Consider the following 15771-nt stretch of genomic DNA (forward strand, 5'->3'; position numbering starts at 1 on the left):
TCTTACAAAAGGTATCACGGGAGCTCTTCCTCCACATGAGACCATGGAGAAGCTGACCAGTGAGGAAGACTCTTACCAGATACCAGGCTATTGATATCTGCCTTCTTGCCCTCCAGAACTGAGAAAAGTCTATCTAGATGGTTTACAGATGACCAATGCTTAAAGACGAGGAATCAGACGTGAAGGACACACAAATCAACAACAGGCATCTGAACAGCGTCCAACGCATGCAACAGTGAGAACAGCACAGATCAAGAGCCGAGTGCCCCAGCTCCCTTGGGCAGTCCATACCCACCCGCACTCCGGTTTTCTTTCTGCAAGACTTTAGGAAGACCACACCTATGTTCTTGGGTGTCTTGGGTGCTTAAAAGTCTGTACTAGAATCCCTTTCTTAAACTGCAGCTGTGTGACATAAAAAGAACGAGGTGTCAGGCTGCACAGGCATTAAGAACACTAGAATATTGATTTTGCCATTCTTCAACATTCAGTGTAAATTTTAGGGTTTTCTTTCCCATCTCTAGTAAAGTCTCCTTGAATTTTTTGTGGGAATCACATAGCCCCGAGAGGTTTCTTCAGCTAATATGGGCATCGTAACTATATTGAATCTTCCGATCATGCACAAGTGTATTTTCTACTTATGTGTATCCATACCTTCTCTGAGCCACGTTTGTACTCATCAGTACAAGCCTTTCAGCTCCTTAATTACAGTTATTCCTTATTCTTTCTTATATTACTCAAAGCAAGTTCCTTCCTTTCCTTTTCATTGTTAGTATGTGGAGCAACTGATATGTCAGGATTGACTTCGGAGCATACAATCTTTTCATAGTTCCGACAGGTTTATGTTTGAGGGATGAATGTTAGGGTTCTCTCTGTGTCTCGTTGTGCATGTGTGTGAAAGGAATGCCAAGGTATGCGTGTGGAATCCGAGAGCTGCTTCAGGTGTCAGTCCTGGCCTTCGGCCTTGTTTTGAGACTGAGTCTCATTGTTCAATGCTCTGTACACTATGCTCAAAAATGCCACGTCTACCTTCCATGTCTCTCTGTTAGTCCCTGGGGTTACACGTGCTTGTATTAATACTGCATCTGCTCTCTTAATTCACATCGTCTGGCTCGCAAGGCAACCACGTTACCCACTGAGACAGCTCTTTAGTCCCAGATTCTAAGGTTTTCTGTATATAAGGTCAGTCCACTTAAGAGAGATTTTTTTTCCTTTCCAATTTGGATGCCTTTTATTTTTCTTCTTGCCTATTTTCTCTGGCTAAAGTACCTTGAGAATAGAATTGGGGAAAGTGTCATCATTGCCCTATTTCCGATCGTTAAAAGAAAAAATTTCATTTCACCGGTCTATATGCAGTTAGCTATAGGCTTTTCTTTTTTTGGTTCTTTTTTTTTTTTTTTTTTTTTTTTTTTTTTCGGAGCTGGGGACCGAACCCAGGGCCTTGCGCTTCCTAGGCAAGCGCTCTAGCTATAGGCTTTTCTTGTAGGGCTTTATCGGGGGATAACTTGCTTCCATTCTGAACTGAGTAACATCATCACGAAAGACTGTTGGATACTGCACCAAGCAAGTTGGCCTTGTGATTTCTGTCCCTTCTTCTTTTAATGTACTATATCACAGGAAAGAGTTTTGTATTTTGACCCCAGATAAGAAACATTCTGAGAGGCCAAAATAGACGGCTCAGTAGTTAAGGCTACTTGATGCCTTCCAGAGTACCTAGTGTGGTTTCCAGCATCTGCTGGTGGCGTAAAGCCATCTCTACGTATAGCCAATCCATCTACGGCATCAGGCACACACATGGCACACATACTTAAATCAGACGAGGTGCAAATAAAATAAACGAAGTCTTTTAAAAATGTGTGCACATCCCTTTTGCATTCCGAGACTAAATTCAGCTTGATGTTGTATAACCCAGTTAGTGTGCTGGTGGCCTCGGTTAACTCACATCGTATTGAAGATTCCTGCATACTTACCAGGAGCATTTGCTTGTAGCTTTCTTATGGTGTGCTTGTCTTCGGCATCGAGATGGTGCTGGCCTATCACCCATTTGGGTCTGGGGGCTCTTCCTCCTCTTCAGCTTGTATCTTCTAAGAATTTGCAAACGACCGATGCTTTTCCTTTGTATGCTGGTTCAGGAGCAAGCTTACCTCCGACCTCTCCTTTGTTCTTGGTAGCTCTTTACCCAGAGTATGCAGGAACAGGGGAGACAAAGGCCGGTGCTTCAGGTAACCTCCAAAACTGTCCCTTTCTTGTCTTTCCCTCTCAGTGGAGAAGTAGCAGGTGGGATACCTACCCCAACCTGTGCCAGCCTGGCAGTGGGTGACAGGCAGCCAGGGCACACGCATTAGCTGTTCCTATTGGTTTCCACGTGTCCCTCTTGACTCCCCACCTGTGTGGACTGCCACGTCTTCTTGGTTGGCTCATGGGGTTCCACGCAGGCTTTTAGGCTGCTCGCTGTAGTTCAGTTGGCACGTCTGTCACGGTCTGGGCTCAGCATTCCCACGCCAGCCTCTCACTGATATCAGTCTGTCCTTCTGAGCAGAAAGGATTGCTAACACGTACATACGTTTAGCTAATTCACTGCTCAGAGTAAAGTCAAACCATTTTTTAATTGAGGAACCAGGTTCTTTCGTTGCTTACTTTTTATTCACAATGATTCTGGGTATACATTATTGATTCCCACTAAAACGTATCGAAAACCCAATTGACTTGTCTGTGTCTAGGATTAGCCTTGGGATACAATTGTTTTACATGTTTTTGCTGGTAAGTTGTTCCATCTACACGTACGTGGTTTGTTTCTTTTGCACAGAGCATTTCAGAATTGTCAGCAGGACCAGCCCAGGCCAGAGTCCCTGTCCTGCTTCCACACTTGTCTCCTTTGCGTGGTCTGATAGGTCAAGTATAAGAAGAGCACATGATTTCTTTGTTTTCTGACCCACTTATACAATGGACATTTTCAGTTGTGTGTTGACATTAAATTATAAGAGTACACATTTAACTTCAGATAGATCTGAATACATTTTCACACATGCCACTGTAAAGATTCAGTTTTGTACTCTCGTCTGTGAAACATTACTCTTCCTCATGAACCACATAGGTCTTATTCTCTAATGTATAGTGTACATGAAAATATTTCTCAGTTAAAAAAGTTTCTCTTATTTTGTTCCTTTACAGGTAGTGTAATTAGCAATATCCTATCATCTTTGCGGGATGTTCTTATTGGCGTGCTGGTAGGAGTTGTTATGGGAATTTTTGTTCAGTATTTTCCAAGTAGAGATCAGGTAAATAATAATAACAATAACAATAATAATAATAATAAATATATGGTTTGTAGAATGTCAGTGTGCTAATTGGCCCCCCATTACTACAATGAGCTTCCCGGATACTTAATCTGTAACACAGAAGGTTTGGGAAGTTACAGTCTGCTATAGACCTGCCCATCACCATGGCAACTGTACCTTTGCAGCATTTCCGGAGCACAACCGAAGAAGGGAGGGACTGGAACAACACTCGCTTTAGGAGTATGCGTCCCTGCTTTCCAGAGGTCCCGCCATGCCCCGTACCACCACCCCTAACAAACTTGTAACACAGGGCTTTTGGGGGGACAAACCACACCCAAGCTACAGCATGGGTGTAGTATAGCGCTTCCTGAGGTGACTTTAGAAAGGACTGTGAAACGTAAATCCCATACTTAGGACTCCTCACAAGTTGCCATGGTGCCTACTGTCTGCCTAAAGTGGAGCCTAATCGTAGTTGATTCCAGACATTCTTGGTTAATGTCACTGTGTCCTGATCTGGCAAATTAAACTCCTGAGAACAGTGACTGTGACTGCCATTTCCCTCCCGCCCACCAGCATTTCCCTTCCACTCACCCTCATTTCCACTAAGGCAGCCATTGACACGTGACAATTTTCTGAGTCTTTTTTTCCCAAATTTTCTCTCAAACATCTTCGAAACAGATAAGTTCCCATTTATTCTTCCATATTTTCTGATTTAAAAGTGCCTCCATTCCTGTTGACAGAGGTTTTAGACCAGGTTGGGTAGTGTTGGTGGCAATTTTGAGACAAAGTCTCACTCTATAGCTGAGGCTGGCTTTGAACTCCGTAGTTGTCATCTTCCTGCCTCAGCTCGTAATGTGGTGACTTGCATCAGAGTTGTTGGAGGGACCGTTTTCCTCACTTTTCAGGTAGAGTCTGGTAAGCATTTTGCTGTGGAGTCCGAGCTACGTAAAGAGTGAAAAAAGTCTCATACATGATGAATTATTATCAACGTTTTGGAGACGACTTGATATAATCTTGACAAATATTGTAGCAACGGGTAAAAAGAGATAGATAATGCCACATCTTGTATGTTTGATGTAAAACAACTTCTAAATGTGTATTTCTAGGAGAGACTTACACAGAGGCGAGCCTTCCTAGTTCTGAGTATGTGTGTTTCTGCTGTCTTAGGCTGTCAGCACATTGGCTTACACGGATCTGGAGGACTGGTGACACTAGTGCTGTCCTTCATGGCAGCAAAACGATGGGCTGAAGAGAAGGTAAAATAGCTGAATTTTGAAATATGTAATGGGCATTGAGGAAATCACCTCCCTCTAGTTGGAAGATGTCCCACTTCCCTCGGGAAGTGGTGTGCGTGGACTGAGGAGTTAGGACCACAGAAAGTCAAATTGAATGACAGTTAAGTACAGCTGGAAAGCTGTCTTCTCACACCAGGGTTTTCCCCACATCTTCTGTGATTTGATTATGTGGCTCTTATGAATTACCTTAGTCTTCGAATTTTTAGTTCTACAGTTCATCCATGAAAACACGTTCCTAAAATTTAGCATATCTGGACCCCAAACTGCATTGTTTTGTGCTGTTTTTGTTTTTTTTATTCTATTGCATTAGTTAGTATTTGAGTCAAGTCAGCTAAAAGGGGATCTTCACTCTGCTCTCTATGTTTGGTTTTCCTTTCACTGAATGAACTTGTTTAATTTATGCTTCAGTGTTACCACCACCACCACCACCTCCACCTCCACCACCACCACCATCACCACCACCTCCACCACCACCTCCTCCTCCTCCTCCACCACCTCCTCTACCACCATCACCACCTCCTCCACCACCATCACCATCACCACCTCCACCACCACCACAACCACCACCACCTCCACCACCATCACCACCACCACCACCTCCTCCACCACTTCTACCACCACCATCATCACCATCACCACCATCACCACCACCACATTTATCTATGGGAAGGGGCGTGGAAGTGAGAACACCTTACAGAAGCCACTGTCCCTTTCCAATGGGAGAGTCCCGAGATCAGATTCAGGTCGTCAGGCTTTGTGGCAGGCTTCACCCACTGACAGTTTGCCTACCCAGCTCACATTCATTTTATCTGATGGCATAAAAAGAGGTACAAAAAAGGAAACATGTTCATAAAGATCAGACATACAGAATGAACGCACAATCCCCACTTCTAAATATTCACTTATTTTCATAGATTAATCATTTTAACCAATACTATATTTGTAGATGTGTGTGTGTATTCCATTTTAAAATATTACTGCCATGAACAGATTTCTTCATGAAGCCTTTTCGTGTATATAAGTATTCTGTAGGAATGGACTCCTAGAAATGGAATTTCTGGGTTAAAAGTAGCCTTTATTTGGACAGATACTGCTAAATTATCCCTTGGAAAGCTTTTCAGTATATGGCGGTATACTCCAGTCAACAGAATAGAGTTTCCAGAAACGACTGAAGTAGTCAGCATGAGTCCTGGGAGCAGGCCTGTGAAAGGCCAGAGTGTGTTCTTCCTGCCTGCTCAGGACCTATCTAAAGTCAGTGTCACACACGGGGCTCCAGAACTGTCCTTATGCCGGTTTCCCTACTCTAGGAAGTCCTGTCAGTTGCATGAGCTGTGCGTGTTCTCATCCCGCATGCCGTGTCTCTACCCATAGGCCTCACTCTGTGTCTTTGGAGTCTAGGTCTCCAAAGACTTTCTTTCCTGGGACACAATAGTGAGATGGCCCGGCATGCTCTACAGCTGTGTGCGTCCTTAACCAAATAAAAGACGCTACTCAAGTTTCAGAAATTAAGTTTTAACCTTTTCCTAAAAAATGAAGTATCGATTTATTATTTTTAAAAAAATGTATTTATTTAATATATATAAGTACACTGTTGCTGTCTTCAGACACACCAGAAGAGGGCACCAGAGCCACTATGTGGTTGCTGGGGATTGAATTCAAGACCTCCAGAAGAGGAGTCAGTGCTCTTAACCACTGAGCCATCTCTCTAGAACCAGTTTTTTAAGTTTTAAAAATGGCTTTACGTTTCTGAAATGCAGCTAAATTTATGTGCACAATAATAAAAAATTTAAAAATTTGAAGTGCAATTATCTCTTCATGCTATAACAACTAAAACATACTTCTCTTTCCCATAGGTTGGAGTCCAAAAACTTGTTGCAAACACATGGAATATTTTTCAGCCGCTTCTTTTTGGCTTAGTTGGAACAGAAGTGTCTGTTGAATCTCTTGAATCGAAAACTATTGGTAAGTCTGCATAAGGACAGAAGGTTGAAAATACAAGATTTTTACATGATAAATGCTTTATTTTTGTCTCTGAGTAGCTTTAAAGACCTTCAAAGATGACACTGGCCACATCTACTCTTTTTTCCACCTTGTACGTGTCTTTGTTTTCAGTCAAAGGCAACCCCATCTGTCTCCCAAGTGATCCCAAGAAGTAGACCACAGGAAACACTAGACACTGTTAGATGCTTCTGACTGCATTCCTCTAAACATGTCCCCAGCAACGTTAGTTCACAATTAAATAGATCCCAGTCAAAATAAATCGAATGAACAGAATGTCATGTCTCGCCCCCGCCATGGTTCTCCCGCCATGACCTCATCTAATACTTTAGATAGCAGCCTTCACAGAGGCTGCGGAGATGGCTTGGCAGGTAAATTGCTAGTCATGCAATCCTTAGGACTATGTTTGATCCTTTCCCAGCACCCATGCCAAAAGCAGTCTCAGCCACAGTGGGAGGAGAGACAGAGGATCCCTGAGGCTTGCCGGGATAGTAAGTACTAAGTCTCCCAAAGACGCCATGGAGGAAGACACCACCACTCACCTCAGGCTGCGTGAGTGCACATGCACACCCCAGCACACCTCCTGCACACACAGGCACACAACAGCAACCACCCCGTTCTTACTTTAGACTTTTTATAGTTACTGTTTTTAACTAAAACTAGATGGAAAGAAGCAAGAGCCTGAACATATTTTCAGAAGTTTTAGGACTCCTCTCTCGGCAAAACCAGCTTTGTTTTTTACATGTGTTTATGTGTGTTTATGTGTGTTCTAGGCATGTGCATTGCTACCCTGTGTTTGGCACTGCTTGTTCGAATCTTAGCCACTTTCGTGCTGATGTCTTTTGCTAACTTTCGTTTTATGGAGAAAGTATTTATTGCTTTATCATGGATCCCTAAAGCTACAGTCCAGGTAGGAACCCTCTAAGTCCTTATAATAATTTCAGTTTTGACGAGTTTTAAAAGTTCTAAATGAAAAATATTTCTTGAGCCACACATTATCATCTAATTACCTATCTTCTGTCATGTTTGATTCATTACATTTTAAAAACCAGAGCTGGGGAGAATGCTCAAGCGGAAAGGGTGTTACTATGCAACTGTAGAACGTGAGTTTGGGTCCCCAGCACCTACATAAAAACGGGCTTGGCGACAGAGCCTGTTGTCCCAGCACTGGGTGTGGAGAAGGAAGGGCAGGGCAGAGGTGACAGGACGATTACTCCAGCCTCCAGCACATTGGTAAAACTGGAAATCCATCTTTCCCAGGAATAAAGGAGCGACAGAGAAGAACAACTGACGTCACTTGGCCTCGCCATGTTCACAGGCAACCCACACGCACAGTACACACATGCACATATACATATGTATACACACATGCACACGCTACAAACACACATGCGTGTACACACACATATGTATACACACATGTACACACATGTAACCTACATCTATGTGTATACACAGGTGCACACATGTGTACACACATGCATACTTAATGCAACATTTAAAAGCGTTTATTTTAAAGCAATTTCTCCGAAATTTAGAAGAAAATGACAAGTGATCTCTAAATTTTATGAAAATGTTTTCTTTTTCTACTTCCCTAAAGTATAAAATAAACCAAGGTGTATACTTTTATTCCCGCCCCTGGGAGGCAGAGGCAGGCAGAACACTGTAAGCTCCAGGACAGCCTGGTCTGTGTAGTGAGTTCTAGGACGGCCAGGGCTGCATATATAGACCCTATCTCAAACAAAAAGTTTACAATAAAACAAGTCTACATCATAATATGCGACTACTTTATTTTGCTCGCGGCTGCAGAGGTAAATGCTGTGACCTTGGAGACACATTGGTTTTTGTAAGTCTTTCCTCACCCTGACACTCCCTCCACCACACAAGCGCATACAGATGGTCGTTTTTGTGCTACGTGACTGTCACTGTACAGGAAGGACAGAGTGTTTTGGGAGAATGTTATTTGTCTCCTTTTTCATTTCCCCTACTGCTTGGGATCATACCTGATAGAGAGAAAGTTGTCTTAGTTAAGCTTTCGGTGGCTGTGATAAACACCATGACCAAAAGCAGCATGGGGAGGAAAGGGTTCCTTCATCTTAGACTTCAATGTCACAATCAGTCTGTCACTGCGGGAACTTGAGGCAGGGCCTAAAAGCATAAAACCCAGGATTCACTAAACGCACAATTTCTCTGCAAGGCTTTCCTCTGGTTCAAAGTAAATTTAACAAAAGTCATGGAGAACCAATCTTGGTTACTGACTTGCTTTCCATAACTTGCTCAGCTTGCTTTCTTAAACCATTCAAGACCATGGATGGGTCCAAGGGTAGCACCTCCCACAGTGGGCTGGACCCTCCCACATCAGAAAATTAATCAAGAAAACGCTGTGCAGACTGGCCCACAGGCATTTTCTCAATTTCTTCTTCCCAAACACTCTACTTTGTGTCAAGTTGAGAAACAAAACACCATGGCCAGGACAGAGGTCGGTATGCCCTGCCTGCCTACACAAACAAGTGATTGAAGTAATGAAGACCCTAGTTTTATCATCCAATTCTGTAACAATTTGCTACCCTTAGGAGGCATTGTTACCTATTGTTCAACTATTAACATGGCAGCATGAGACCTTGTTTTTCTGGTATTTTTTTCTTCTCCATTTTGCAGTTGCAAAATAGAAACAAAACGAAATGATTAGGGTTAGAACTCACAGCTTTACGGCCAGACTTGGTGTTGAATGCTCTGTTGCCTGCTTGGTCATTAGCTGGTCAGTACTCCTTCATCTCTCAGCTCCTTGATTTGCTCATTTTCTATCAGGGTCTGTGACCATATTTACTGAAAGGCGGTATTGTGGGAGTGAGTGAAATAATTCCTGTAAAACTCTGAGCATAATTTCTGGCATATAGTACTGAATAATACGAAAATATTATAGTTACTTTATCTTATTACCTTCAAGCCATATAAACAGTAATAACCTGCTTTTATTCTATGGAACAATAGATCTATAAAAAGAAGTCTGTCTGTCTGTCTGTCTGTCTGTTACACCTGCTTCCCGTGATACACTGTGGTTATGTGTATTAGTCATCAATCTCCTCCAGCAGGGTGAGATACAAGCAGTCATGCAGAGAATTCCTCCCCAAGCTTGTCGCTTGCCTCTACTTGTCCCTTCTCTAGCATCCAGGCGAAGTTGTATTCTGTGCAAATGTTAAGAACTGGAAAAGCTAATCAATTTCTTTTTCAAACTCAAGATCTTGCGCATAGTAGGCAAGTGCTCTACCACGAAACTATACCACCAGCCAACGTTTTTATTCAAGTGGAGGCATGTGTCCCACATATGCATTAGAATAAATATTTTAAATTTAACATTTCTCCCCTCTTTGTCCCTAGTCTGATTTGTCAAGTTGCTTTCCTCTAAATATATTTGCTAGGAAGAAAATACAATTAGTGATTAAATGATACAAATCATCCTTGGTTTTCTTCTTTCCAGAACTTTATCACTCAGTTTCATTATGTGCATTTATTTATAACAGCCATTTGCTTTTATTAAATGTTAACTCTGAGTAACATTTTCCCCCTGTGTCCTCCCTAACTGCAGGCTGTCTTGGGCCCTCTAGCTCTAGAAACAGCAAGGGTCATGGCACCCCACTTGGAAGGATATTCAAGGAATGTGATGACAGTGGCCTTTCTAGCAATCCTGATTACAGCTCCAAATGGAGCCCTCATCATTGGCATACTGGGACCCAAAGTACTTGATCATAGTGAGGAGACATTCCCTTTAAAAGTGGAGCTTTCAAACTTTCATAATTAAAAGTTTGCTATTACCACCTGCTTTGTCTAATGAATTATCTCACATGACGGGAAAAAAAAAAACCATCACAGTACAAAAGTTTAAAGACTGTTCATAAAACCCAGGATTCACTAAATGCACAATTTCTCTGCAAGGCTTTCCTCCGGTTCAAAGTGAATTTAATAAAAATAGTTAACTACACTGCTCCTTCAGTTTAGTAACTGAAAATTTCAAGAATAAAGTTCGTCAGCAAATGCCCTAGAAAAATGCAAGGTGATCTTTTTTTTTTTTTTTTAATTTATTTCATGTATATAAGTACACTGTAGCTGTCTTCAGACACACCAGAAGAGGCATCAGATCCCATTACAGATGGTTGTGAGCCACCATGTGGTTGCTGGGAATTGAACTCAGGACCTCTGGAAGAGCAGTCAGTGCTCTTAACCACTGAGCCATCTTCTCCAGCCCAAGGTGATCTGTTCTTAAGGTTGAACTCTGTGTTGTAATACAAAGTAAGCATTATAAAACTAAATGAATCGAAAGAGAAAGAAAGAAATCCCTTGAATTCTAAGCTTCACAAGACGAGAGGCTAAATTTCAAATAGGAGTAGTAAAAAACTAGCCAGAGGCTGGGCATGGTGACTCGCCTTTATTCCCAGCACTCTACGTAGAGACAAGGCAAGCAATGTTTGTGAGCTCAAGACCAACTGGATCTACACAGGCCAGTCAGGACTGCAAAGAAAGATATACAAACAAACAAATTAGGGAAAGATAGTATCTACAGTAGGCTCATCTTTTTTTTTATTTACACATTTATGATACAGCAGAGGCTTCATAACTTTCAGCACTCACCAAGTTCCAGGCCAGCTAGGGTCCTCTTCAGGCCAGTAAGATTCTGTCCCACAAACTAAATCCCCAGTTGTCACAAGGCTGAGGCAGAAGAAGCCAAAGCTGACCTAGTCCACACAGCAAGTCCAGGAAATTCAGGACTGCACAGTAAGAGCCTGCTCCTCAAACATCAACTTTTTTTTTCTTTTTTACATTGGTAGAAATCTTTATATGTTGATGCAAAATTAAGGTCATACTTGTTACATTGGTATAAAATTTCATGTATTGATACTGAAATAAGGTTATTTTTCATACATTGGTATAGGTCATTATATGTTGATACAAATTTAAGGTTACATTTGATACACAGAAAAAAATATATATATGCATTTATTTGAAAAAAAAATTATACTTATATAATTTTTATTAGATATATTTCTTACATTTCAAATGTTATTCCCTTTCCCGGTTTCCTGTCCATAAGCCCCCGTCCCCTCCCCCTTCCCCATATGGGTGTTCCCCCCATCCATCACCCTTACTGTCCCCCCAGTATTCCCCTGCACTGGGGGCTCCAACCTTGGCAAGACCAAGGGCGGCTTCCCTTTCCACTGGTACCCCAACAAGGCTATTCTCTGTTACATATGCAGTTGGCCTGGGCATATACCCAAAAGATGCTCCAACATATAACAAAGACACATGTTCCACTATGTTCATAGCAGCCTTATTTATAATAGCCAGAAGCTGGAAAGAACCCAGATGCCCTTCAACAGAGGAATGGATTTAAAAAAAATGTGGTACATCTACACAATGGAGTACTACTCAGCTATCAAAAAACAATGACTTCATGAAATTCATAGGCAAATGGAATGAACTAGAAAATATCATCCTGAGTGAGGTAACCTAATCACAGAAAAACACACTTGGTATGCACTCATTGATAAGTGGATATTAGCCAAAAAGCTGGAATTACCCAAGATGCAATCCACAGACCACAGGAAGCTCAAGAAGAAGGATGACCAAAATTCAGATGCTCCCACTCCTTAAAAGGGAGAAAAAATATCCATAGGAGGGGATATGGAAACAAAGTTTAGAACAGTCACTCAAGGAATGGCCATTCAGAGCCTGACACACATGTGGCCCATATCTATACAGCTACCAAAACTAGATAAGATTGATGAAGCTAAAAAGTACATGCTGAAAGGGACCGGATATAGATCTCTCCTGAGAGACACATCCAGAGCATGTCCAATACAGAGGTCAATGCTAGCAGCAAACCACTGAACTGAGAACAGGACCCCATTTAGGGGAATTAGAGGAAGGATTGAAAGAGTTGAAGGAGCTTGCAACCCCATATGAACAACAATGCCAACCAACCAGAGCTTCCAGGGACTAAACCACTACTGAAAGAGTATACATAGACTGACCCAGGGCTCCAACTTTCTATTTTTAATAATTATTAAAATTATTATATGTTGTATATAGTATTATATGTTTTTATTATTTATTCAAGGTCTTACTGTGTAGCCTTGGGTGGTCTATGGTTTATTTTATAGACCAGGCCAGCCTCACACTAAGACAAAACATCCATACATGTAATTTTTAAAAAACCACACTTCCTCCTTGCCTGGAACTCGGCTTGCTCTCTGACTTAACTCTGAGATCATGCTCCCGCCAGCCTGCCCTCCCAACCTAGCTCTGCCTATTGCCAGCTGCGGCCTTTCCTTTCTGGAGAGCTGCGATTGTTCCTAGACCTACCCGGGGGCCACCATCAACCTCCCTGGCTGCTCTTTTTCTCCTTTTGTCCACCTTAGCTCCACCAATGGAAAACACTAGACACTTTTATATTTTAAAACTTCCCAGATAACACAATTGCCAGGCATAGAATCTATTGCCCTAAATTCATCAGCTATCCTATATCAGCAATCCACCAGTGGCGGAGGCTGACACGGGTTCTGGTTGCCCAAAGACCTTACATGGTTGTCGCATCCTCTCATTCCAAAACCTAGACCGAAGCTCCCTCCTTCCCAGCATCCCTTCCCCTCAGAAATCCCACCTTTCCCCTCTGCCCAGCATTTGGCTTCCACCTCCTTTATTGATACAATCGAGAACCAATTAGGGAATTAACATCCCCCCCTCAATACCATATACATAAAAAAATGTTCAAAAAATTGTGAAGCCAGGATAGATTTCTAGCCCAGCAGTAAGGAAGCTAAAGCAGAATCACACATAAAGGGCCAGCCTGGGCTACCAAGTTCAAGGATAGATTGGGCCACATAATATATCTGTCTTAACATCAACAATAGGAGATCCCTTTTATAAAAGTCGACAGCCAGGACTTTAAACTTACCTTTTAGAAGTGCTTTTGGGAGGTGGGAGACAAAGTCAATCGTGCTTCTTATCCCAACCCTAAGGAGGTGGAGGCGGAAGGATTCACAGCTCAGGGTCATTCTTGGTTACATTGAGAATTCAAGACCAGTCAGAGCTAGGATTCCATTGCAAAATATTTACTTTTAAAAAGTGCTTTTGCTGGGGCTCAGCAATTAAGAGCACTCAGTGCTCCTGCAGATTGACCCAGGTTCGGTTCCTACCACCCATGTTGTGGTTCCCACTTATATGTGATTCCAGTTCCAGTGGGCCCAATGCCCTCTGGCCATACATATGTGAATACATATGGTGCACATGCAGGCACATACACATATAGACATACATACACATATACATTTTAAAAGAACTGTGGTTATGGCTCAGCTGGTAGAGCGCTCATCTATCATGCATGATTAATAAATTTGATTCCTGGCACTTCATGAAATCTGTTGTGGTGGCACATGCCTATAATCCCAACACTTAGGAAACGGAGCTAGAAGGGTCCAAAGTTCTGAGTCTCCCTTGAATACGTGGTGAGTGTGAGGCAGTCCCAGGTTATAATGAGATTCTGTCTCCAAAACACAGTAAAGGAAACTTGCTGTGTGAGTATGAAGATCTCAATTAAAAAAGCCAGGTCTGGCCAGCTCCCTTGTAATCCCAGTGCTGAGGAGTTTCAGGCAGATTCCTGAGCTCTGGAAAGCTAGGCTTGCTTATTTTATGACCTCCAGGCTAGTGAGAGGAACTATCAAGAAACAAGGTTGACAGCTCTGGCCTGCACACAGACACAAGTACAGATGTGTTCTCTCAATCACACACCCACAAGAGCTGATCCTTTAGCTTCTCATTCTACACACAGACACACACACACACACACACACACACACACATGCTTGTGTGCATGTATGAGCATGTTCTCTCATACACTTTAAACAAACATGCATGTGATCTAGCATTTCTGTTTTTGGTTCTATACCCAAAACAAATGAAAATAAGGTTCTCGGGACACTTGCACGAACTCATTCATAATGGCATTATCACAATAGCACAAAGGCCAGTGTCAGTCAACAGGTATATGGGTAAATAAAGTGGTCTATTAGATACTTGGGAACATTTGCCATTAATTAATAAGCCTTGATGCGACACATGCTATGGTGTGCATGACCCTTGGGGACATTATGCTGTGTGAGCTCAGGGACAACAGAATGATGTTTGTCAGATTAAGGGTGGAAGGGAGAGGAGGTTGCTCTTTAGAGGATGTGGACTTCTGGGGGAGCTTCTGGTGTCTGTTTCAAACTCTCTTCCTGCCTATAAGTAATGTCTCTTTTTTAAAAAAAAAAGTGGTGGGGTGGGGTTGCTGGAGAGATGGCTCAGTGGGTCAAAGGACTGGCTGCTGCTCTTCCAGAGGATCACAACAGTCTATACTCTAATGTCAGGGGCCTCTGTGGTCCCCAGGCAGGGACATGGTGCACAGACTGTATGTAGAAAAACACCCATACATCTGAAATACGTTAAAATAGCCTAGGGCTATCCAGATGTCTCACAAGCTAAAGCCATAACAAGTTACCACTAAGCCATAGCAAGTTCAACCTTTAGATTCCACACAGTGGATGGAAAGAGAGAGCTGGCTCTGGCGAGCTGCTCCGTGACTGTCATGATGTTCTATGATACGTGTGCCTTTTCACACCCCAGATACACGCGCACGAAATGAATGTTTAAACGAATGCTTACAACAATAACACCAGCCTTAACGTTACTCAAAGGGTTTACTTCTACCTGCTTCCTGAATGCTTTTTAACAACCAGGTTCCTTTGCACAATGCAGGATTCCAGTTGCGCCATCCATGTAGCTCAGGTTGTCCTGGAACTCGCTCTGCCATTCCATCCTTCTGGCCTCGAAATGCTGCTAGATGTGATCTAATGAGCTTATCAATGAAACAGCTTCCGGCTGTTGAGGCATGGGGCTTTGTGATTGGCTGCTGTCACGTTGTCATGTGACCACCGGCGTGCGGGATTGCAAGTTGGTGGATCGAGCATTTGGCTGCTCGTTCCACCGTGTGTTGCTGGCTCAAACCATGAGAACAGCAAAGACAGAGCAAGACTAAGCATAAGTTCCGGTCAAGAACTGCTCTGCTTCCTAAGGGGGAGGATACAGCGTATTTAACTTGCTGTCATGTGGCTAGTTACTGCCCTTACGGGACTTCCCACATTGTAACCTATGTTGCGCTTTGTCGCTGGCAG

At 42.6% G+C, this 15771-nt stretch overlaps 1 protein-coding gene and 1 long non-coding RNA gene across 8 annotated transcripts in view; one reads left to right on the plus strand and one right to left on the minus strand.

Annotated features, from left to right (window-relative positions):
* Positions 1-15771, plus strand: part of Slc9b1 (solute carrier family 9 member B1) — a 60075-nt gene that overhangs the window by 38503 nt on the left and 5801 nt on the right. For 3 of the 7 annotated variants that reach the window (XM_063282298.1, XM_063282297.1, XM_063282301.1), the window contains 5 exons: positions 3169-3275; positions 4382-4531; positions 6424-6532; positions 7342-7478; positions 10155-10383. In XM_063282298.1, the coding sequence (XP_063138368.1) occupies positions 3169-3275; positions 4382-4531; positions 6424-6532; positions 7342-7478; positions 10155-10367 (716 nt within the window). In that variant the 3' untranslated portion in view covers positions 10368-10383. Of the gene's footprint in view, positions 1-3168; positions 3276-4381; positions 4532-6423; positions 6533-7341; positions 7479-10154; positions 10548-15771 lie in introns of those variants that run through there. The other 4 variants (XR_010063634.1, XM_063282300.1, NM_001173973.1 and 1 more) reach the window with 3 other exon arrangements.
* Positions 3949-10156, minus strand: LOC134485973 (uncharacterized). Its single transcript, XR_010064449.1, has 4 exons — positions 9271-10156; positions 6409-8716; positions 5266-5379; positions 3949-4216 (listed from the first exon to the last, which is right to left on the minus strand). It is a non-coding gene; the product is annotated as an uncharacterized LOC134485973 (long non-coding RNA).

The sequence above is a fragment of the Rattus norvegicus genome, chromosome 2 (genome assembly GCF_036323735.1).
Source record: "Rattus norvegicus strain BN/NHsdMcwi chromosome 2, GRCr8, whole genome shotgun sequence".
Lineage (NCBI taxonomy): Eukaryota > Metazoa > Chordata > Mammalia > Rodentia > Muridae > Rattus > Rattus norvegicus.